The sequence below is a fragment of the Coenobita brevimanus genome, chromosome 13, assembly GCF_032717465.1.
Source record: "Coenobita brevimanus isolate Jiangsu-jjx chromosome 13, ASM3271746v2, whole genome shotgun sequence".
In the NCBI taxonomy this organism is placed as follows: Eukaryota; Metazoa; Arthropoda; class Malacostraca; order Decapoda; family Coenobitidae; genus Coenobita; species Coenobita brevimanus.
Genome location: NC_136966.1, coordinates 58,671,240 through 58,689,693, shown reverse-complemented (window position 1 = coordinate 58,689,693; position 18,454 = coordinate 58,671,240). Strand labels below are relative to the sequence as shown.

The 18,454-nt window shown below is 42.4% G+C and overlaps 1 protein-coding gene across 3 annotated transcripts in view; it reads right to left on the bottom strand.

Annotated features, from left to right (window-relative positions):
* Srp72 (signal recognition particle 72) overlaps positions 1-18,454 on the bottom strand; it is a 33,997-nt gene that overhangs the window by 13,024 nt on the left and 2,519 nt on the right. For 2 of the 3 annotated variants that reach the window (XM_080284015.1, XM_080284024.1), the window contains exons 2-8: positions 17,401-17,515; positions 16,775-16,912; positions 13,946-14,060; positions 10,584-10,774; positions 6,942-7,212; positions 6,063-6,266; positions 712-876 (exon numbers count right to left, since the gene is read on the bottom strand). In XM_080284015.1, the coding sequence (XP_080140141.1) occupies positions 712-876; positions 6,063-6,266; positions 6,942-7,212; positions 10,584-10,774; positions 13,946-14,060; positions 16,775-16,912; positions 17,401-17,515 (1,199 nt within the window). The remainder of the gene's footprint in view (positions 1-711; positions 877-6,062; positions 6,267-6,941; positions 7,213-10,583; positions 10,775-13,945; positions 14,061-16,774; positions 16,913-17,400; positions 17,516-18,454) is intronic. The other variant, XM_080284023.1, reaches the window with a different exon arrangement.

Below are 18,454 nucleotides of genomic sequence, written 5' to 3'. Positions count from 1 at the left end.
CTTAAACAATAATAAAAATATTATTCAGAGCAGAAATTAGTAATAATAAGTATTTGAGGTTGCAAGTAGATTTATCTGTATGTATTCAGTGCCAAAATCACAAAGAACTTCAAAGAGATTGTAACATACTGAGATAAATACTAGCATGAGTTGTATCAACCTTGACCCTTCACAGCATATCCTGGCATCTTAGTAATGAACAATGGCATGCCGTGTGACAATTGTTCCTATGCTGATTAACAGCTTCATACAGTGGTTAAAAATAAGGAGCATTCAGTGGTCAGGTGAGTCACCTGTGCTTCTAACAATCCTTAGGTTCCATCCCTCTGAGGGGTGGACGCCTAAGTAGGTGCAGAAGTAATCCCTTTCATGTAATTTGACATCTTCTCACACTGTAGAAGCTCCTTCAATGTACATATGCTCTCCCTCTCACAAATAATGTCACTACAACACAATTTCCATGTGCATTTCTCGTCCTACTCTCCAACAGTCATTTTTTTCTAGTGACAAATGTGACTTCTTTGGCCCTGAGGATTGTTGCCTCTCAGGATCTGTAAATACAGCTTGAATAAATATAGTAGGGCTGCTTGTCAAAGTCACAAACATGGAAGCTACAATACATACATGCATATAGTACATAGTGACAAAATCGTAAAGCAAAAGCATATTAAACGAGGAAATAATGTAATATACTGTACAAAAGCAACAAACTTTATTATTGCGATGCCACTCAACAGCTTTCCTTAGGACGGTGGAGGCTGCCTGTCGCTGACCCAGAGAAGTCAGTAATGTCACCCTGGCAGCCACAATACCTTGCCGATGCCGGTCTTCCCCCCTCACCCCTGCCAACACCTCACATGCTGCCTCACGCTCACCCTGCAATATATTTCCATATTTTTACCTCACTGAGTGACAGCCACTGCAACAGCTTAGGTTGTGCCCCTGAAAACTACACTTCAAAATTTCAAGCCACAGTCTAGAAAAACACATACAGTACTTTTACCTCAGTAGGAGCCCTCCTCTCATGATCACTGTCATCCACCAGTGTCCTAGTTTCACTCCTGATGCCATGGAGGGTGGTTAAAACATCATCCTTTTCTGACAACGTCACACCTACCCGGTGACATAGCCTTACTCATGCTGCTACATCCAAAGATTGATGATTTTTTTTTTTTTTTTTTTTTTAATAGTCACATGCCCTGCATGTATATGAATCACTGTAGTGATACAAATCTTGAATGAAGAAAAGTTCACTTTTTGTAGTTTTCTGCCCAGCAGGGAGGGTCCAAAAATGAGTAATTGCACAATGCACAGGTTAAGGTTCCTAGCACAGAACATGAAACTGATGCTACAAGATTTTTTGAAACATTCAGTTCACATTTATAGTTTATACATTAAGCATTACAATGCATTATAAAAAAACAAATTCATCTAATTTGGTTGACCACAGACATAAAATGTGAGATCACAAACGATACATTGTAAAATGTATAGCTACATACTGCATCACACAGCTCATGATCTTACAGGCCCATTCTAATTTCAGTACCAGAAACAAACTGTTTCTCAGATGAGAATTAAAAATTAATGCAATAAAGATATGAAATTTCAAATATGAATAAAGGAAAGACATATACAGTCGGCACAATGGAAGTCTGGACCCTCTAATTCGCACCATATATTTGGTAGGGTCCAAGAAATATTGTAGGAAAATTCCTGTAGTTGGTGGAATTTTTTCTGGTGGTTTCTAACGACTTTACAGGCTTACCACCACGTGCTGTGAGTTTATGAGCTCAGTGCCTGCCTGACTTTGGATGGGAAAGCACGTCAGATTTTCTTGTCCTGCCTGGCCTTTGTTAATTTCAAAGCTTTCGTTTTCACACCCTTCTCTGCCTTAGTGAATCATTGGAGATGGGTCCCAAGCCACTAACTGATGTAGAAAAAGCTCGAATTTTAACTGCGGCCACCCTTTGCGGGATTAGGGCATCGGGCTATAGATAGATAGATAGCTTTCAAAGAACCAGCAACCTTTCTTCCTTATTGTATCCTTTCAGGCACTTCATCCTCCAAACATCTATCCTTACTCATCACACTCCCAAGTACTTATATGAACTCACATTTTCCATTTGCTCATCATCCAACCTCACTCTACATTCAATTACAGTGTACTTCATTTCTCCAAAACCATAACTTTACTCTTCCCTACATTCACTTTTAGATTCCATTTCTTACACACTCTCCCAAACTCATTCACCAAGCTCTGCAGTTCCCCTTCATCTTCACTTAACAATACAGTATCATCTGCAAACAACAGTAGAGTACAGTACAAATCAAATGATACCACATATGCATATTTTTCATACGGTAAACATTATAGAGTAGTGCAGAAGTATTAACTTTAAAGTGCAATATCTCAAAACTCACTTTTGGCACGGTCGCCCTTGTGGCCCAAGACGCCTCATATAGAATAAATGGGAAGTTGTTCAATACTGTGAAGAGTATGAATGAGCAGGCTAAGGCTGCGGCATGTGTGGATAGTGAGTTAAGGGAAATTTTCTATCAGAATGTTGGACTGAAACAGGGATGAGTCATGTCTCCATGGTTGTTCAATCTGTATAAGGATGGAGTTATAAAAGGGATACAAGGCAGGGAAGTGGATGATGGAGTGACCTTAATGAGAGAGGACAGTAATTGGAAACTCCCTGTACTGTTGTTTGCAGATGATATTGTATTGTTAACTGAAGATGAAGGGGAACTGCAAGGTTTGGTGAATGAGTTTGGAAGAGTGTGTAAGAAACAGAATCTAAAGGCAAATGTGTGAAAGAGTAAAGTTAAGGTCGTTGAGAGAAATGAAGTCCTTGGATGTAGAGTCATGATGGATGATTAGGAAGTGGAAAATGTGAGTGTATTTAAGTACCTGGGTAGTGTAATGAGTATGGATGGAAGTTGGGAGGGTGAAGTGCTTGAAAGGGTACAAAAAGGAGGAAAGGTTGCTGGTTCTTTGAAAGCAGTGATAAGAAACAGGGAAGTAAGCACTGCTGCATGACAGTACTGTGATATCAACTCTAACGTACAGAACTGAAGCTTGGACCTTACTGGAAGGACAAAGTTCTTGTCTGGAGCTTGCAAGCAGTACTGCATCATCAGCATACAACGAATTTGAAATATTCCATCCATCACCAATGCCATCCCTCTCTCCATTACTCGTGTTTTTACTTCTCTCATCACTCCATCAATATATACATTGAACAACCATGGGGACATCACACAACCCTGTCACACTCCCACACTGATTGTGAACCATTCACCTAGATGCCCATTATCCCTTACACATGCTTCGCTACCATCATAAAAACTTTTGACAGCACCTAACAGCTTACCCTCTACACCATACATGCGCAAAACTTTCCACAATCCCTCTCTGTCTACTTTGTTGTATGCTTTTTCCAGATCCATGAATGCCATAAACACCTTATGGTTCTTCTCACAAGCCTTCTCTGCTATCTGTCTCACTGCAAATACTTGATCCACACATCCTCTGCCACTCCTAAAGCCACCCTGTTCATCACTCACTAGAACTTCTGATATCTCTCTTACTTTCTCTATAATAATTCTTCCATATACCTTCCCTACCACACTCAATAAACTTATGCCATGATAATTCTTGCACTCATTTCACTCACCTTTATTTTTGTACAAGGGTACAATCACAGCCTTTTTCCACTCTGTAGGCACAGTTTTATTCATCCATGCCTTCTTACAAATCTCCCACAAGCACTTCATTCCACTCTCTCCACTACACTTGAGCATTTCTGCATACACCTCATCAACCCCAGCTGCTTTCCCATTTCTCAGCCGCTTCACAGCACTCTTCACCTGTGCAAGTGTCACGTCTCCTGGCACTGCATTCCTTCTCTGTACACCTCCAAAACCAATCATGTTAACAGCTGCTCTGTTCTCTCTATTCCCATTTATCAGGCTTTCAAAATATTCTTTCCATCTGGTCCTTAACTCAACTCCATGGGTTAATAATCTACAACCTGCATCCTTCACACCATCACATTTCTTTCCGCTTTCACATCTACATTTCTGCACCTCTTTCCATAATAAATTCACATTTTCAGAGTAATTCACATTCATTTTTTTTCCCCAGATCATCATTTACCTCCTCCTTTTTCCTCTTCACTAGTCTCTTTACGTGCTTCTTGCTCTCAACATACTCAGTTCTTATTTCAACTGAACCCCTATCCTGTGACCACTTTAGCCACTTCTTCCTCTTTTCCTCCACCGCTCTCTTAACCTCCTCATCCCACCATGCCGTACCTTTCTTCTTTGTTGTTACTCTTGCCACACCATGCACCACTTTAGCATTTCTAAGTTTTAAATACATTTCATAATATTTTTACCTGTACAAGTATTTAAGGTTACTTGTACTCAGTGTGTTTTAGGAAAGTTTTATCATCACTCCATCCATCATCTAATCCTGTGTTGCCCCATGAGGAGCGTAGGAGGAGGAGCGTAGAAGCGTAGAAGTTTTATATACCATTATATTCTTATCTGTAATCAGTTTTATTAAAGCTTTGCAAGCTTTACATTTTATAATTTTATCTGTATTCACTGTGTTAATTTGTTAGATCTAGTTTTGGAATTTGAAGCTACTGCTAAACTAGTTTGGACTAAGGTCAGCTGAAACTAGCTTTAACCCATCTGACCTATACATATTGGATTTTTCCCAGCAACCTTTGGTGCAACTAGTTCTGTCTAGGCAATACTAGTTGTACACTAGTCCATTGGTTCTAATCAGTTTTAACTAGTTCTGATTAATTCTGGGTTTTTACTGCAATATTACCTGCGATTATCATCCTTCTGCACATTATTACCTCTGACTCACTGGCAGAATATGGCATTACTATGACTCTACATCCTCTCCAAAGCCTTCCTCATGAACATCATCATATTCTGGTATTAATTTCTTATCACAGCTTAGTGGCAGAATAAGACAATACTGTACTACAGTTCTACATCCTTTCCATGGCACCTCTTCATGAGGATCACCATATTCTAGTGTTAATCTATTGATACAGTTCAGCATACCAGATGGAAAGGATGACAAATTTGGTCAAATCAAAATGATGAGTAGAGCTTCCTCCTACCTCCTTCCTTATCCTGGTTAGTAGTATCTGTGTAGTTATAAGCAGGGATGATGTATCATCATCACCTAATCCTGTGTTTCCCTATGAGAAGTGTACAAGCCCAGGGCTAGGCAAGCTGGTCCTGACATTTAAGATGACAGTGACATGCCTCACTCATCCCTGAGTAGCATTATGTGAGCAATAAACCCCAACCACCCCTTGGATATAACCCTGTACAGGCTCAATCTGATTGCAGCACCTTAATTACCCATTAAACCACCAGGCACCATAATTTCATATATGGTTACCACCCAGCAAAGTAAATGGTTTCCTGGTGTCCAGGAAACCATTTGGCTTGTCACTCAGTGTAGAGTCACCTGTAGACAGAAGGAAGAGGAAAGGATGAAGGAAAGAAAGACAGAAGAAAGAAGGATGGATGAGATGAAAGAGCAGTCACCCAAGAGTGAGTGGATGGTATGTGTCCCCACCTACCACATTGGGATGATGTATGCCTTCATAAATGTTTAAAATTAGGGCTTCTCCACACCTTTGTGATGACTGTTTCAACTCTTGCCATGCTGCAGACCTCATATGAGGATGAATGGTCTGCACAGGCCATGCTGCAAGCTTCTTATGAGGTACAAATTTCCAGTGATTGTAAAACAATGACTCAGGGATGTAAACTATCTTACAAAGACTTAGCATCACAAGGGTCAATACCATGGACATTACAGTACAGTTCAACATTTTAACTGATGGAATTGGACCACTCTTGCATTAAATTGACCTACTTATTGAGACAGAAACAACTCTCATTAGTGGCTAGTCAAACTGACCCTCCAATATGACTACACTTGGCCTGCAACTGAACCAAAAGGGATTAGAAATTACTGTTAGTGTAGAATAAACCCACTATACCTCATTTCTTACCTTTGACAGCAGTATCTGAGTGGCCATAAGAGCAATCTCAGTGCCTCTATCAGGTATCTGGGCAGCACATTTCTCCAGCAGCTCCCTGGCCTCAGTACTCTTGCCCTGCCGGCCCAATAGAGCTGCCACCACCACCCGGGCTTCCAGTGTCAAGTGCAGGAAGTTCTTTTCCACCAGTTCTGCCTCAATCTGACAGGCCTCATCCTGAAAGTGAACCAGGATGAGAGAGAGACAGAGACAGAGACAGACAGAGATAGAGACAGACTGTATGTGTGTGTGTGTACACACATCTGTCTGTCCGTGTGTGTGGACAGTGTCCACAGAGAAAGACAAGTTCTGGCCAAATGTAGAAACATGTCTGGAGAAGACTGAGTAGTGAGTGTTTCTGACTGGACATATGAATGGAAAAGTGGGGAATGTTAGAATAAATGGAGTGGTTGGATAGTGGGGTGTACCCACTGAACTGGATGAAAACAATAGTGTCCTGGTTGATATTTGTTAAGTCATGGGGTTGGCAATAGTCAATACCTATTTCAGGCACAAAATGTTTAACAGGTAAATACGGCAGATGATAAGGAAGATAGGAGTATAGTTGGATGACTCTGTGCCAATGACCGACCATGCATATGTAAATGAGCAAATGAAAGAGATTTATGTTTGACACCAGAGTGTATAAAAGTTTGGGGAGTGGACTGTCTGACCATTATATAGCAAAGACTGAGGTGGAAAAGTGATGGGTGAACAGAGGTAGATGAAGAAAGGAGAAAATAGCTGCTGCAAAGAGAGCAGAAAGGCTGGGGGGGAAAAAAAAAAAAAAAAAAAACAGTGGAGGGCAACAGAGATGGTAGGATGGACTGACAGAGACAGAAGTTTACTGACCTGATTGGTATGATATGCCAGCAGTGCATGGTTCAGTGCAATAGCGCCACGCTGTCTGGTGGTCAACTTATGCTCCAGACCAACTGCCGTGGCCACCTTCATGCGCTTGCGTGAATCAAATACACTGGCCCCACGGTTGATGGCTACCAGGTTGTTGTTTATTATGGCCAGGAGTGCAGGGTCATCTGGCTTGGTCTTGAGCACAGCATTATAGATGGCCAAAGCTTCTTTCTCTCTTCCCAGCAATTGCAGACAGTGGCCCTGCTGCACCCTGCAACATCAAAATCATCATCATCATCACCATCATTGTCATCACCATCATCATTGCTGTTGTTGTCTTCATCACTAAAACTCCTTTTTCACTGGTAAAGGATAGGGTGACACAGGGTCCACAAAGCAGGGAAAGTGAAATGCAGTACATGACAGCGGAAGAACTGATCATCAGCATACATCCTTATAATAAAAAAAAAAAAGCCAGGTGGGGGTGGGGAGGGGGGCAAATGTTGATACTATAAGTACAAGGACCCCTTCAATTACACAGGTTCTTTTGCAATTTTTACCATTTATATGACAAGATAAACCCTATCCTGATTCTTGTTACTTGGGAGAGAATATTGTTTGCATGGGAAAGGACTTAAATGGTTATGTAGGTGAAGCAGAACAAGGTTATGAAGGAGTACATGGGGGATGTGTGTACGGTATAAGGAATGCGGAAGGGGAAAGGATACTCGAGTTTGGGGAGGCAACAGACATGATTGTGTGCAACACATATTTTAGGAAAAGGGAGAGTAGGTTAATTTCGTATGAATCTGGGGGAAATAGCAGTCAGATAGATTATTTTCTGGTTAGGAGGGCTGACAGGAGGTTAGTGAGGGATGTTGAAGATATAGGAAGTGAGGAGTGTGTGCAGCAGCACAAACTATTGATCTGTGATATGGTGCTTAAAGAATGAGTGATGAAAAATAGGACTTATGTACCTAGGAGGAAAATATGGAAACTGGAAAACCAAGTAGTAAGGGATGCCTTCTATACCGAGATGAGGAGAGTGGTGGCTGAACAGGGAGCCATAGACAGAGGTGTTAATGAACAGTACAAAGCTCTCAAGAACAATCTCGAGAGTTACTGATGTAATATGTGGTTGGACAAGAGGACCACCAAGACATAAAGTAACTTGGTGGTGGAATGAGGGTGTAGACGCCGCAGTTAAGGAGAAAAAAAGGCTTTTCCGGGAATGGAAGAAGGGTGGTAGCAAGGAGGAATACTTGGCTGCCAAGTGGAGGGCTAGAAGAGAGGCATACAGGGCGGAGTCTGAGTCACAGAGACTTTTACTTGATAACCTAAATCATGAGGAGAAGAAAAATATGATATTTAAGGTGGCAAATCAGATGAAGAGGGATAATCGGGATATTACAGGTGAGCAGTGTGTGAAGAACGATCAAGGAAGGGTAGTGGTGAACAGTGAGGATATTAAAGATGAATGGAGAGAGCATTATAGCCGGTTGTTGAATGAGGAGTCTAACTGGGACAGGGAAGGTTTGAAGCCAGCAGATCCAGTGTTTGGCCCTTGGCCTTTGATTGATGCAGAAACTGTGAGTGAGGCAATAGGCAGGATGAAGGTGGGGAAGGCAGCAGGTGTGTCTGGGTTGACTGTTGAAATGTTGAAGGCCTCAGGAGATATAGGGGTGAGGTTAGTCACTGACCTGATAAATATGATTATTTATGAGTGTGTTGTCCCAGATGATTGGCTTAAGAGTGTACTTGTAAATGTGTATAAAGGGAAAGGTGATGCCCTGGAAAGATGAAATTATAGAGGTATACAGCTTTTAGATCAGATAATGAAGGTGATGGAGAGAGTTTTAGAAGGTATGATTAGAGAAAAAGTGAATGTTGTTGAGATGCAATTTTGGTTTGTGCCAGGTGGGGGGACCACTGATGCCATATTCATTGTTCGACAGCTTCAGGAAAAATATATTGGTAGGAGAAGGGATCTTTAATTTGTTTTTGTTGATTTGGAAAAGGCCTTTGACAGAGTCCCTAGAGAGGTGGTGAAGTGGGCAATGAGAAAGCTTGGCTTGGAGGAGTGGCTGGTTAGGGTGGTAATGGCCATGTATGTGGGTGCTCACACCCAGGTGAGAGTGAATGGAGATTTGAGTGATGAGTTTTCCGTGAATGTTGGTGTGCATCAGGGGTCAGTCTTGAGTCCCATGTTGTTTATCATGGTACTTGAAGCCCTTTCACGTGACTTTAGAAACGGACTCCCGTGGGAGTTGTTGTATGCTGATGATTTGGTGTTGATTGCAGAGAATGAAAGGGAGGCGAAGGAAAGGTTTAGGAAGTGGAGAGATGGTATGGGGCAAAAGGCTTTAAGGGTAAATGCAGATACAACAAAAGTGATGATATCTAGGGTTGGTGGCGGTACTGTCAAAGACGAGGGAGAGTGGCCATGTGCAGTTTGCCACAAGGGCGTGGGAAGTAATTCCATCTTGTGCGGTGTGTGTGATAAATGGGTGCATAAGAGATGTAGTGGTATCAGAGGTAGACTGCGAGATAATGCTGATTTTATGTGTACGGCGTGCAGAGGTGAGCAGGTGGAGATTGTCAGACGTGAAAGGATTGAACTTAATGGTGAATCTCTTGCGTGTGTGGAAGAGTTTTGTTATTTGGGAGACATGTTGTGTGCTGGAGGTGGTGTGGCTAGGGTGAGAAGTGGTTGGAAGAAGTTCAGGGAACTCTTGCCTCTCCTGACATCGAGATGGCTCTCCCTACATGCTAAGGGGTCTTTGTATGCAGCATGTGTTAGGAGTGTAATGCTGTATGGCAGTGAGACCTGGGCAGTGAAGGAGGAAGATATTCGCCGGCTCAGACGTACAGAAATGACAATGATTAGGTGGATGTGCAGTGCGTCCCTGCATCCAAGGCCTGGAGGGGCTGGGTTTACAATGGAAGAGTTGAGAGGTAGGATGGGACTGGAGTGTATTGGTGTTGTGATGAGGAGAGGTAGATTGAGGTGGTTTGGACATGTGGAGAGGATGGGGGATGATAATTGGGTGGGGAGTGTGAGGAGTGTTAATATTGGGGGTGGGGTTAAGAGGGGTAGACCGAGAAAGACATGGGACGAGGTCATTAAGTGTGACCTTAGGGTTAAGGGACTGAACAGGGAGGCTGCAATGGATTGTGCGGCGTGGAGAGCCGCCATTAGGTGACCAAGGCCGACACATGCAAGCATGTTGGAGCCTTTAAAAACGAAAACAAAAACGAAACATTAGACACTTAACTGGGGGGATCACTGTACTCATTAAAAGAACCTTCATTTAACTTTTCTTGTTTGTTGTGCTATTGTGTCATCAGTTGGTAATAAATTAACTACAAAGGTAAGAAATTTGGAACAAAACAAATTAGGAGTTAGAGGAGTGGAAATGAAATAACTGGGAGTAGCACAAGGAATTAAATGGAGAGGCACAGACAAATGAGGAAGTTGGAAGTAATATGGAGTTGATGAGGATATGCTGGAAGTGTCAGAAGCACCTTGAGATGGTTTGATCATGCTTACAGTTGCTGGGGCAGGAGGAAGCACTGGTTATCTACAGTACTCTCAAGCTACCCTCCCTCCAGCTTCCATCACTCTTAGTCTTATAACTGTACCTTATAATGGCAACTTCCTGGTTGATCTCCTCTTGTGTGGCCTCATCCTGTGTGAGATAGGCCACACATTGCTCCCTGGCAACCTGGAGTCTAGTGAGGGCTGCCTCCACATGACCATGAGCAAGCAGATTACAGGCACTGTTATACACCAACTCATAGGAAGAATCCTCATCAGGCTCTCCACCACTATCCTATAGGGATAAAGAGAGTGTTTATTGTTCTTACTGCTGTTGCCCAAGAAACATTTGAATGAGAAGCTGGTGGACAACAGACTAAAAATGCCCCTCTCCTGCAGGACATCATTCTCCTTTCTGGGAACAGGGAGGGAGCTGCTGTTGTTGTTCTGGCCCAGGCTCATATGAACATGAACCTCGTGAACTACAGGCTAAAGCTGCCACCTCCTGCAATCTTCCACTTTTCTTTTGAGGGACTGGGATGGAGTTGATGAATCAACCAGTCTCTCCACATTTAACCCCTCCGTGGCCGCCGGCGTCGAATGAGGTTTAGCTGATCAATGGCCACAGGCTTCGTTTCAGCACGGCCTATAAAAAACTGCAAAAATTTTTGGGAAGTGAAAGAACGTTCTGAACATCTTCACACTGACCTACACTACACTCCCATACACCTCATCAAGCAGTTAAAAGCCTGCTGCTGTGATGAGTGGATTTTTTATTTTTTCACTCCTAGCCATGCCTACACAAGCACAACTACAGTCCTTCCAAAATATCGAGATTGTTTGGGCGTTGTCCCTCACGGGAATTCCCCTAAGTGCGACGTTGCCACAGTTTCTACTGGGCCAATTATCGGATTGGAGACAAGCCCAGCTCACTACCTCTCTCTCTCTCTCTCTCTCTCTCTGCATATAAAATCAACATTATATGGAGATTCATTTCTATAAAGTCAATACAGTTTTATGAATTATTAGAATTTGAGGAAAAACCTCCTGACTCTGTCTGTCTGTCTGTCTGTCTCTCTCTCTCGGTCTGTCTGTCTGTCTGTCTGCCTCTCTCTGCATATAAAATCAACATTTTATGGAGGTTTACTTCTGTAAAAAGTCTATATGGTTTTATGAATTATAGGTCCTCTGTTTGCCTTCTTTTCTAAAAAATACTTATTTACGCTGTAAATAAGTTCTTTTTCTCAACTGTGGAGCAGACGAGGGCGAGTAGTAGGGGTAGGAGCTTGTCTTTTAATGGCGGTCAGAGACAGTGGCCTGCGGATCGACACCTGACCTACCCTCAATGACTCGCCTACAAGCATGACAGCGTTGGAAAGCAACGTTGCTAAGTGTTGAGGTATTTATAAAATGTCATTGTTATTATTAAAAACAATAGGCATTTTCTTACACTATATAGCCTTAATAGAGAATTATATATACATGTACTGTAAATAAATTTCATTTAGAAGTGGTAAATAGCTGACATGAGACGGAGAGGTGTGTTTTGGTACGGATTCGGCAACATCGCATGAAGGGGAATTCCCGTGAGGGACACCGGCCAAACGATCTCGATATTTTGGAAGGACTACACACCCATTATCTCAACCCAGGCAGAACATATCATCTTTGTCCTCTCTTGCAAAACACACACAACCACCTGCTTATGATTATGAAGTAATACAGGCCATACAAAAAAGACATGATAATAAGTGAAAAATACATTTTTGTCTTGGTATCTTTACCTATTTGCTCTGGTTGCTGTAATGGTCTGGATCATTTGATGCAGTGGAACTTGTAGAAAACTGTGAAAACCTCCAGGAATTGATTGAAAATCTGGGACATGAGACTGACCTTGACTTCACCCTCTCACATATCATCTGTCAGTTCACCACCTGCTGTCATGGCGAGTGGATGTACAATTTTTTCGCTCATGGCCATGCCTAAAAACACATAGTTACACCCATGATCTCGACCCAGACAAAAAATACAATCTTTTTCCTCCCTTGCAAAACACATACAACCACCCTGTTTACGAGACAATAATATATATTGCAAAAATAACAAGGTAAAATGATAAAGATGAACGTAAAATGACAGAGAAAGATTAACATGTTATTACGGAAAAAATACGTTTTCCCCCGTCTGTAAACTTATTTATTTCAGCTTTGTATCTGTACAGTATTCGTAATAATTAGACTTCTGAAACTGCATTATGATTCTATTTTTAGCCATGGTCATGGTGTGGGAGCTCGAAGTTGCGACTCACCTTCACACTGCTAATCGGATCTTGTTTTTCCAGTGGCTCTCAGTATGCCACGAAGTGGCCCCTGGTGGTTCTTAGAGGTCAGTCTTTTCACTGAGGGCCACCGAGAGCCACCTAAACTAACCTAACCTTGATTTTCCAGTGGCCCTCGATGAGAGACTCACTGCCTCCCACTCAATGTCTCTACTACTTCCCCCGCTCTATCCCCCCAAACTGCCTAAATTCCATGATGCCACTCTGAACTCCTTGGGTGATTTAATTTCCTCAGGTTTGCTTTCATTATTGCTTTTCTCCTCATTTTTTGTCATAAGCCAATAAAATAAAGGATGACACATACCACAGGTCCTGCCCACCCTCAAAGTCCAAAGTCCAGGCATGGGACCTGAGGCCCATAGCCCACCAGATGTGGCCAGTGGCTGAAGTAGTGGCCTTGGGGCACCCTGCCAGGACACCTACAGGGACGTCCTCCAAGCATGCCTTGGCACTGTAACTGCCCCGCCAATATACATCCACTGACAGGGCAGCCTTCTGGGATGCTACTCTCAGGTTCAGGCACCTCTCTATTAAGTAGAAGTGGCAGCCTGGGAACTGCATTGCCATGTACCCTCTAGCATAGATCCACACCCCATCCCACCCTGATCCTAAAACCTATGCCTGCAGAGCCCCGTCACACTTCCCCTCAAGTCTGCCACCAGGTTGCAGGAACAAGGTTTTCTAGCCACATGCCTTTGCTGGCATCAACCCCTGTGATGTAGTGGGGTATGTTGTGTGGTATGTAAAGCCTGTGTAGAGTAGTGCATGAGACAGTTAAAGAAAAGATTTTGGTAGAGTATGCTAGCCTACTCTCTGTGTTAGTGTCACAATGAAAAGGTCAGAAAAAGGGGATGGTCTGGATATCCTGATGGCTAGTGAAACAGGAGCTCCAGCTCTCCCTATCACAAGCATTTCCATCCTCCTCAAGGATACTACCCTGACTGGCTGGTGTGAAAAAGTGAATGAGCAGAGATGGAGAAAGTTGAGGGACAGTTATAAAAATATATAATAATGATGATGATGATGATGATGATGATGATGATGACAATGACAATGACGATAACGATGATAATGATGATGTTGGAGAGGAGGTAAAAACTGCATACTCATGTATAAGTAATAACTCACAGCATCAGCAGAGCGATGGACCGCCACTGCCGCCACGTTGGTCTCTCGCTCTACATCATAATCATCGCTGGTCGTGCGGATAATCTCTCGGTACACCTCATGACACTCCTCATATCTGTAAACCAGTGGCAAATCAGGTTAAGTTAGGCTGTTCGACAGCCAACACAGAAATTGCAAGGGGTTCAAGTCGGGCCAAAACAAGTTTTCTCCCCAGTAAACATCTTTTCTTTAATGTGGGTACAGGTAGTCCTCATTATTATTCACCATCAAATCTCATGCACTGCCCCCTCCAGGGAACCCTTGAGGAGAGGATGGTCATGAGAGAAACCCTTCGAAGCTGCCTTAACCTCACACACCTCTCTCATATTCCTCTTTCTCTTCCTTCTCTTTTACCAATATGCAGTACTCCTTAACTCTTTCTTTGAGAAAACAATGATCCCAGAAGCGGCTGAATACAATTATGACAAATCATCATTAATTATTCCCTTGTACAAAGGAAAAGGGAAAAAAGAAGTGTGTGGTAATCATAGGGGCATTTGTCTTCTTAGTATAATAGGAAAAGTGTATGGTAGGATACTTATTGACAGAGTCAGGGAAATAACAGAGGAATTAGTTGAAGAACAGGGAGGCTTCAGGAAGGGAAGAGGTTGTGTAGATCAGATATTCATTCTTAGATCTTTAGTGGAAAAGTTTCTAGAGAAGGGAAAGAAGTTGTATGTGGCTTTCATGGATTTGGAGAAAGCATATGACAAGGTGGACAGACAAGGATTGTAGAAAGTGTTAAGAATATATGAAGTAGATGGGTAGTTGTTGAATGCTGTGAAGAGTATGTATGATGGTGCTAAGGCTGCAGTGCCTGTGGATGGTGAACTGAGTGAATTTTTCTCTTCGAAGGTTGGGTTGAAACAGGGATGTGTCATGTCTCCATGGTTGGTTGTTCAATCAGTACATGGATGGGGTAATAAAAGAGGTACAAGGTAGGGTTCTGGAAGCTGGAGTGGCCCTGATGAGAGAGGGTAATGTTTGGAAACTCCCTGTACTGTTGTTTGCAGATGATACTGTGTTGTTGAGTGAAGACGAAGGGGAGCTGCAGGGTTTGTTGGATGACTCTGGGAGAGCGTGTAAGAAACGGAATCTAAAGGTGAATGCAGGGAAGAGTAAAGTGATGGTCTTTGAGAGAGGTAAAGTCAGTGAATGTACAGCGAGGTTGGATGGCGAGGAATTGAAAAGTGTGAGCACGTTTAAGTACTTGGGTAGTGTGATGTGTAAGGATGGAGGTTTGGAGGGTGAAGTGCTTGAAAGGGTACAGCAGGGAAGAAAGGTTGCTGGTTCCTTGAAAGCAGTGATAAGAAACAGGGAAATGAGAATGGAAGTGAAAAAGTCACTACATGACAGTATTGTGATACCAACTCTAACATATGGAAGTGAGGCTTGGACGCTGCTGGAAGGACACAAGTCAAGAGTGAGAGCAGTGGAAATGAGTTATTTAAGAGGAGCCTGTGGAGTCACATGGAGAGACAGGCTGACAAATGAGGATATAAAGGAGCGTTGTGGTGTGGATGTGGATGTGCTAGGAAGCGTTAGGAGGAATACACTGAGGTGGTTTGGCCATGTGGAGAGGATGAAGGGTGAAAAACTGATGAAGAGAGTGTATGTGAGTGAGGTGGAGGGGGGGAGAGGGAGAGGGAGGCCGAGGATGAGATGGAGGGATGGGGTGGAGTGATATATGAGAGAGGGGGGTGTGAGTTGGGAGCAGGGCAGTGAAATGGCAGGGGACAGGGCAACGTGGAGGCGATTTGTTTGTGGCCACCCCGAACGGGATTGAGGCGTCTGGCAATAGATAGATAGATAGATCATTAACATGGGTTTGGCAGTTGAAGTTCCTTGATAATAAAGATGCCAAATTTATACCACATATAACTCATGGAAATCTCCTACTTTAGGCAGTTTTGTTCACTTAAATGTGGTGAGGAAGATGCCTCAGAATCTATTCCACTACTGCATTTTACTTTGAATCACAGACTCTACCATTAACTCTTTCAGGGTTTTCACAAGTGTTTTTTTGAGTATGAACTATTTCTCCTGTTGGGAGTTTTCATACCCATTAAGTGTATGACATCCTACCACTTTATCATCATCATCATCATCCCAACCCAACTCCCTTTTCCCATCTTAGGATGGGGTGAGGTAGGGCCAACAATGCAAGGAAAGAGAAAAATATGATAGAGGGTGAACTACTCTACAGCATGCCCATTGAAATGACCCACACACTCAATAAAAAACTATAATATGAAGTGCTCTCACTATTATTACTTCAACTTGTGGCTGGCAGTGCAGCATACTTAAAGGTCTGTGCAGGGGAGGAGGGACAGGATCATATAAGAGGGATAAGACTGGAGGAGGGTATATTTTAGATGAAAGCAGGAAAAACCCATGGGTGCCTTAAAAACTGCCTGACTGTCAAAGCATGGAAGGTTTCATCCCCAAACAAGCTATTTCAGGGCCATGCTGTCACCAAGGGAAAATACAAATTTAGTATTCCAGTAATGCTGCCTTCTGGAAAGGAGGCTACTACTCAAAACCATAAGGTATCAATATGATCATCCAATACCACAATCATCATTCCAATCTCTTTTTTCTGCGCCTTAGGGTGGGGTGACAAAAAAAAAAAAAAAAAAAAAAAAAAAAAAATCAAAAGCATAACTAGTGAAATGGGTCACATACTCATTGGATCACCAATCACAACACATGGAATCCTGACATTAAGTTGCAAAAAAGACAAAAACCTCCAACATTTTAAGGCACACAAACAACAGTATAAACTCTCACCTCTCAAGTCTGTACAATATTTGTGCCTTGAGTTCTCGGTCTCGTGGGGTCGGGTCTGGCACTGTACAAATGGTATCATACGCTGCATCAACCTTGTTCAGTCGGTACTCACAGTAAGCCTTCTCAAATGCCAGCTCACTGAAATAATAAATAAATAATATGAATAAAAATAAATGCATAAATAAACAAGAATTTTTTTGTGCCTCAAAGTATGGTGAGTTATACTCCATTTTTTTTACTGAGGCGAAGATGCACTGGACGGGTTGATGATGATTGGCTGAATGCAACATGTCCAAAAAATATTTACTAACCCAAATTTCCCCCTCAGATATTTGCTGTCAGTTAATAATGCTAGACTAAGAAGTAATGTTACATTCAGCCAATAATCACAAATCTGTCAAGTGCATCTTCGCCTCGATAAAAAAAACTGAGTATAGGGTGTTAGGCACTGCCACTAGATGCAGTCCATAAAAGATTACATCCATGGGGTTCATTGCTTACATCATACTGCCCAGGGACAATCAATCTTACCCTAACTGTCTAGTTTAGGTGGCCTTGCCCCACTTCCCTTTACTTCTGATGAGACAATTCTGGATTGGATGACAGCGAAATGGAATAAAACTTACGGTACGAGTTTGGATTTGGTTGCAGTGTTGAGTGCCTCCTGAAACTGATCTTGGTTGATCTGGGCCACTATCTTGCAGCGCCATGCTTCAACTTCCCCTGGCTCTTCTCCAAGAACTGCAACAAGCAAAGAGATGTGTCCTGGTATTGTACTGTGCCTGGCTTTGGAGATTTTGTAACACTACTTCTTTGGTGATTTATTCTGCAGACTTCAACACAATATCTTCTATTATGAAAACTGCTATAATACAAATGACATAAATACTGTACATAAAGAGAATATGAAGGTGTAATATGCAAAATAGTTTGCTAAGGAAGGGGTGGTATAAAACCTTCTATGCCATTTAGAAGACACTTCAAAACCTAGGAGGGCTTCCTTCCAGAGACATCGAAAAGTTTATGACTGTGTTACACTAGTTTCATCGTCATATAATTCACTGTGATACTCAAATTTGGCGAAATAACATATGCCAACATTAGGACTGAACTATGCTTTCACAGCTTTCTCATTAGGCTTGATCTGCATGTAAAATTGATGATGCTCTAATTCTATAACATCCAAAATATGCACTTCCATAATTGAAATCCTGAAGCATGGGGGAGAGATAGTAGTAGAATGGATGTGGAAGATGTGCAGATTGGCCTGGGAGGAAGGTAAAGTCCCGGAGAATTGGAAGTCAGGTATAATTATTCCCTTGTACAAAGGAGAAGGGGAAAAAGTAGTGCGTGGTAATCATAGGGGCATTTGTCTTCTTAGTATAATAGGAAATGTGTATGGTAGGATACTTACTGACAGAGTTAGAGAAAGAACAGAGAAATTCGTTGGAGAAGAACAGGGAGGCTTTAGGAAGGGAAGAGGTTGTGTAGATCAGATATTCATTCTTAGATCTTTAGTGGAAAAGTTTCTAGAGAAGGGAAAGAAGTTGTATGCGGCTTTCATGGACTTGGAGAAAGCATATGACAGGGTGGATAGACAAGGATTGTGGAAAGTGTTAAGAATATATGGAGTAGATGGGAAGTTGCTGAATGCTGTGAAGAGTATGTACGATGGTGCGA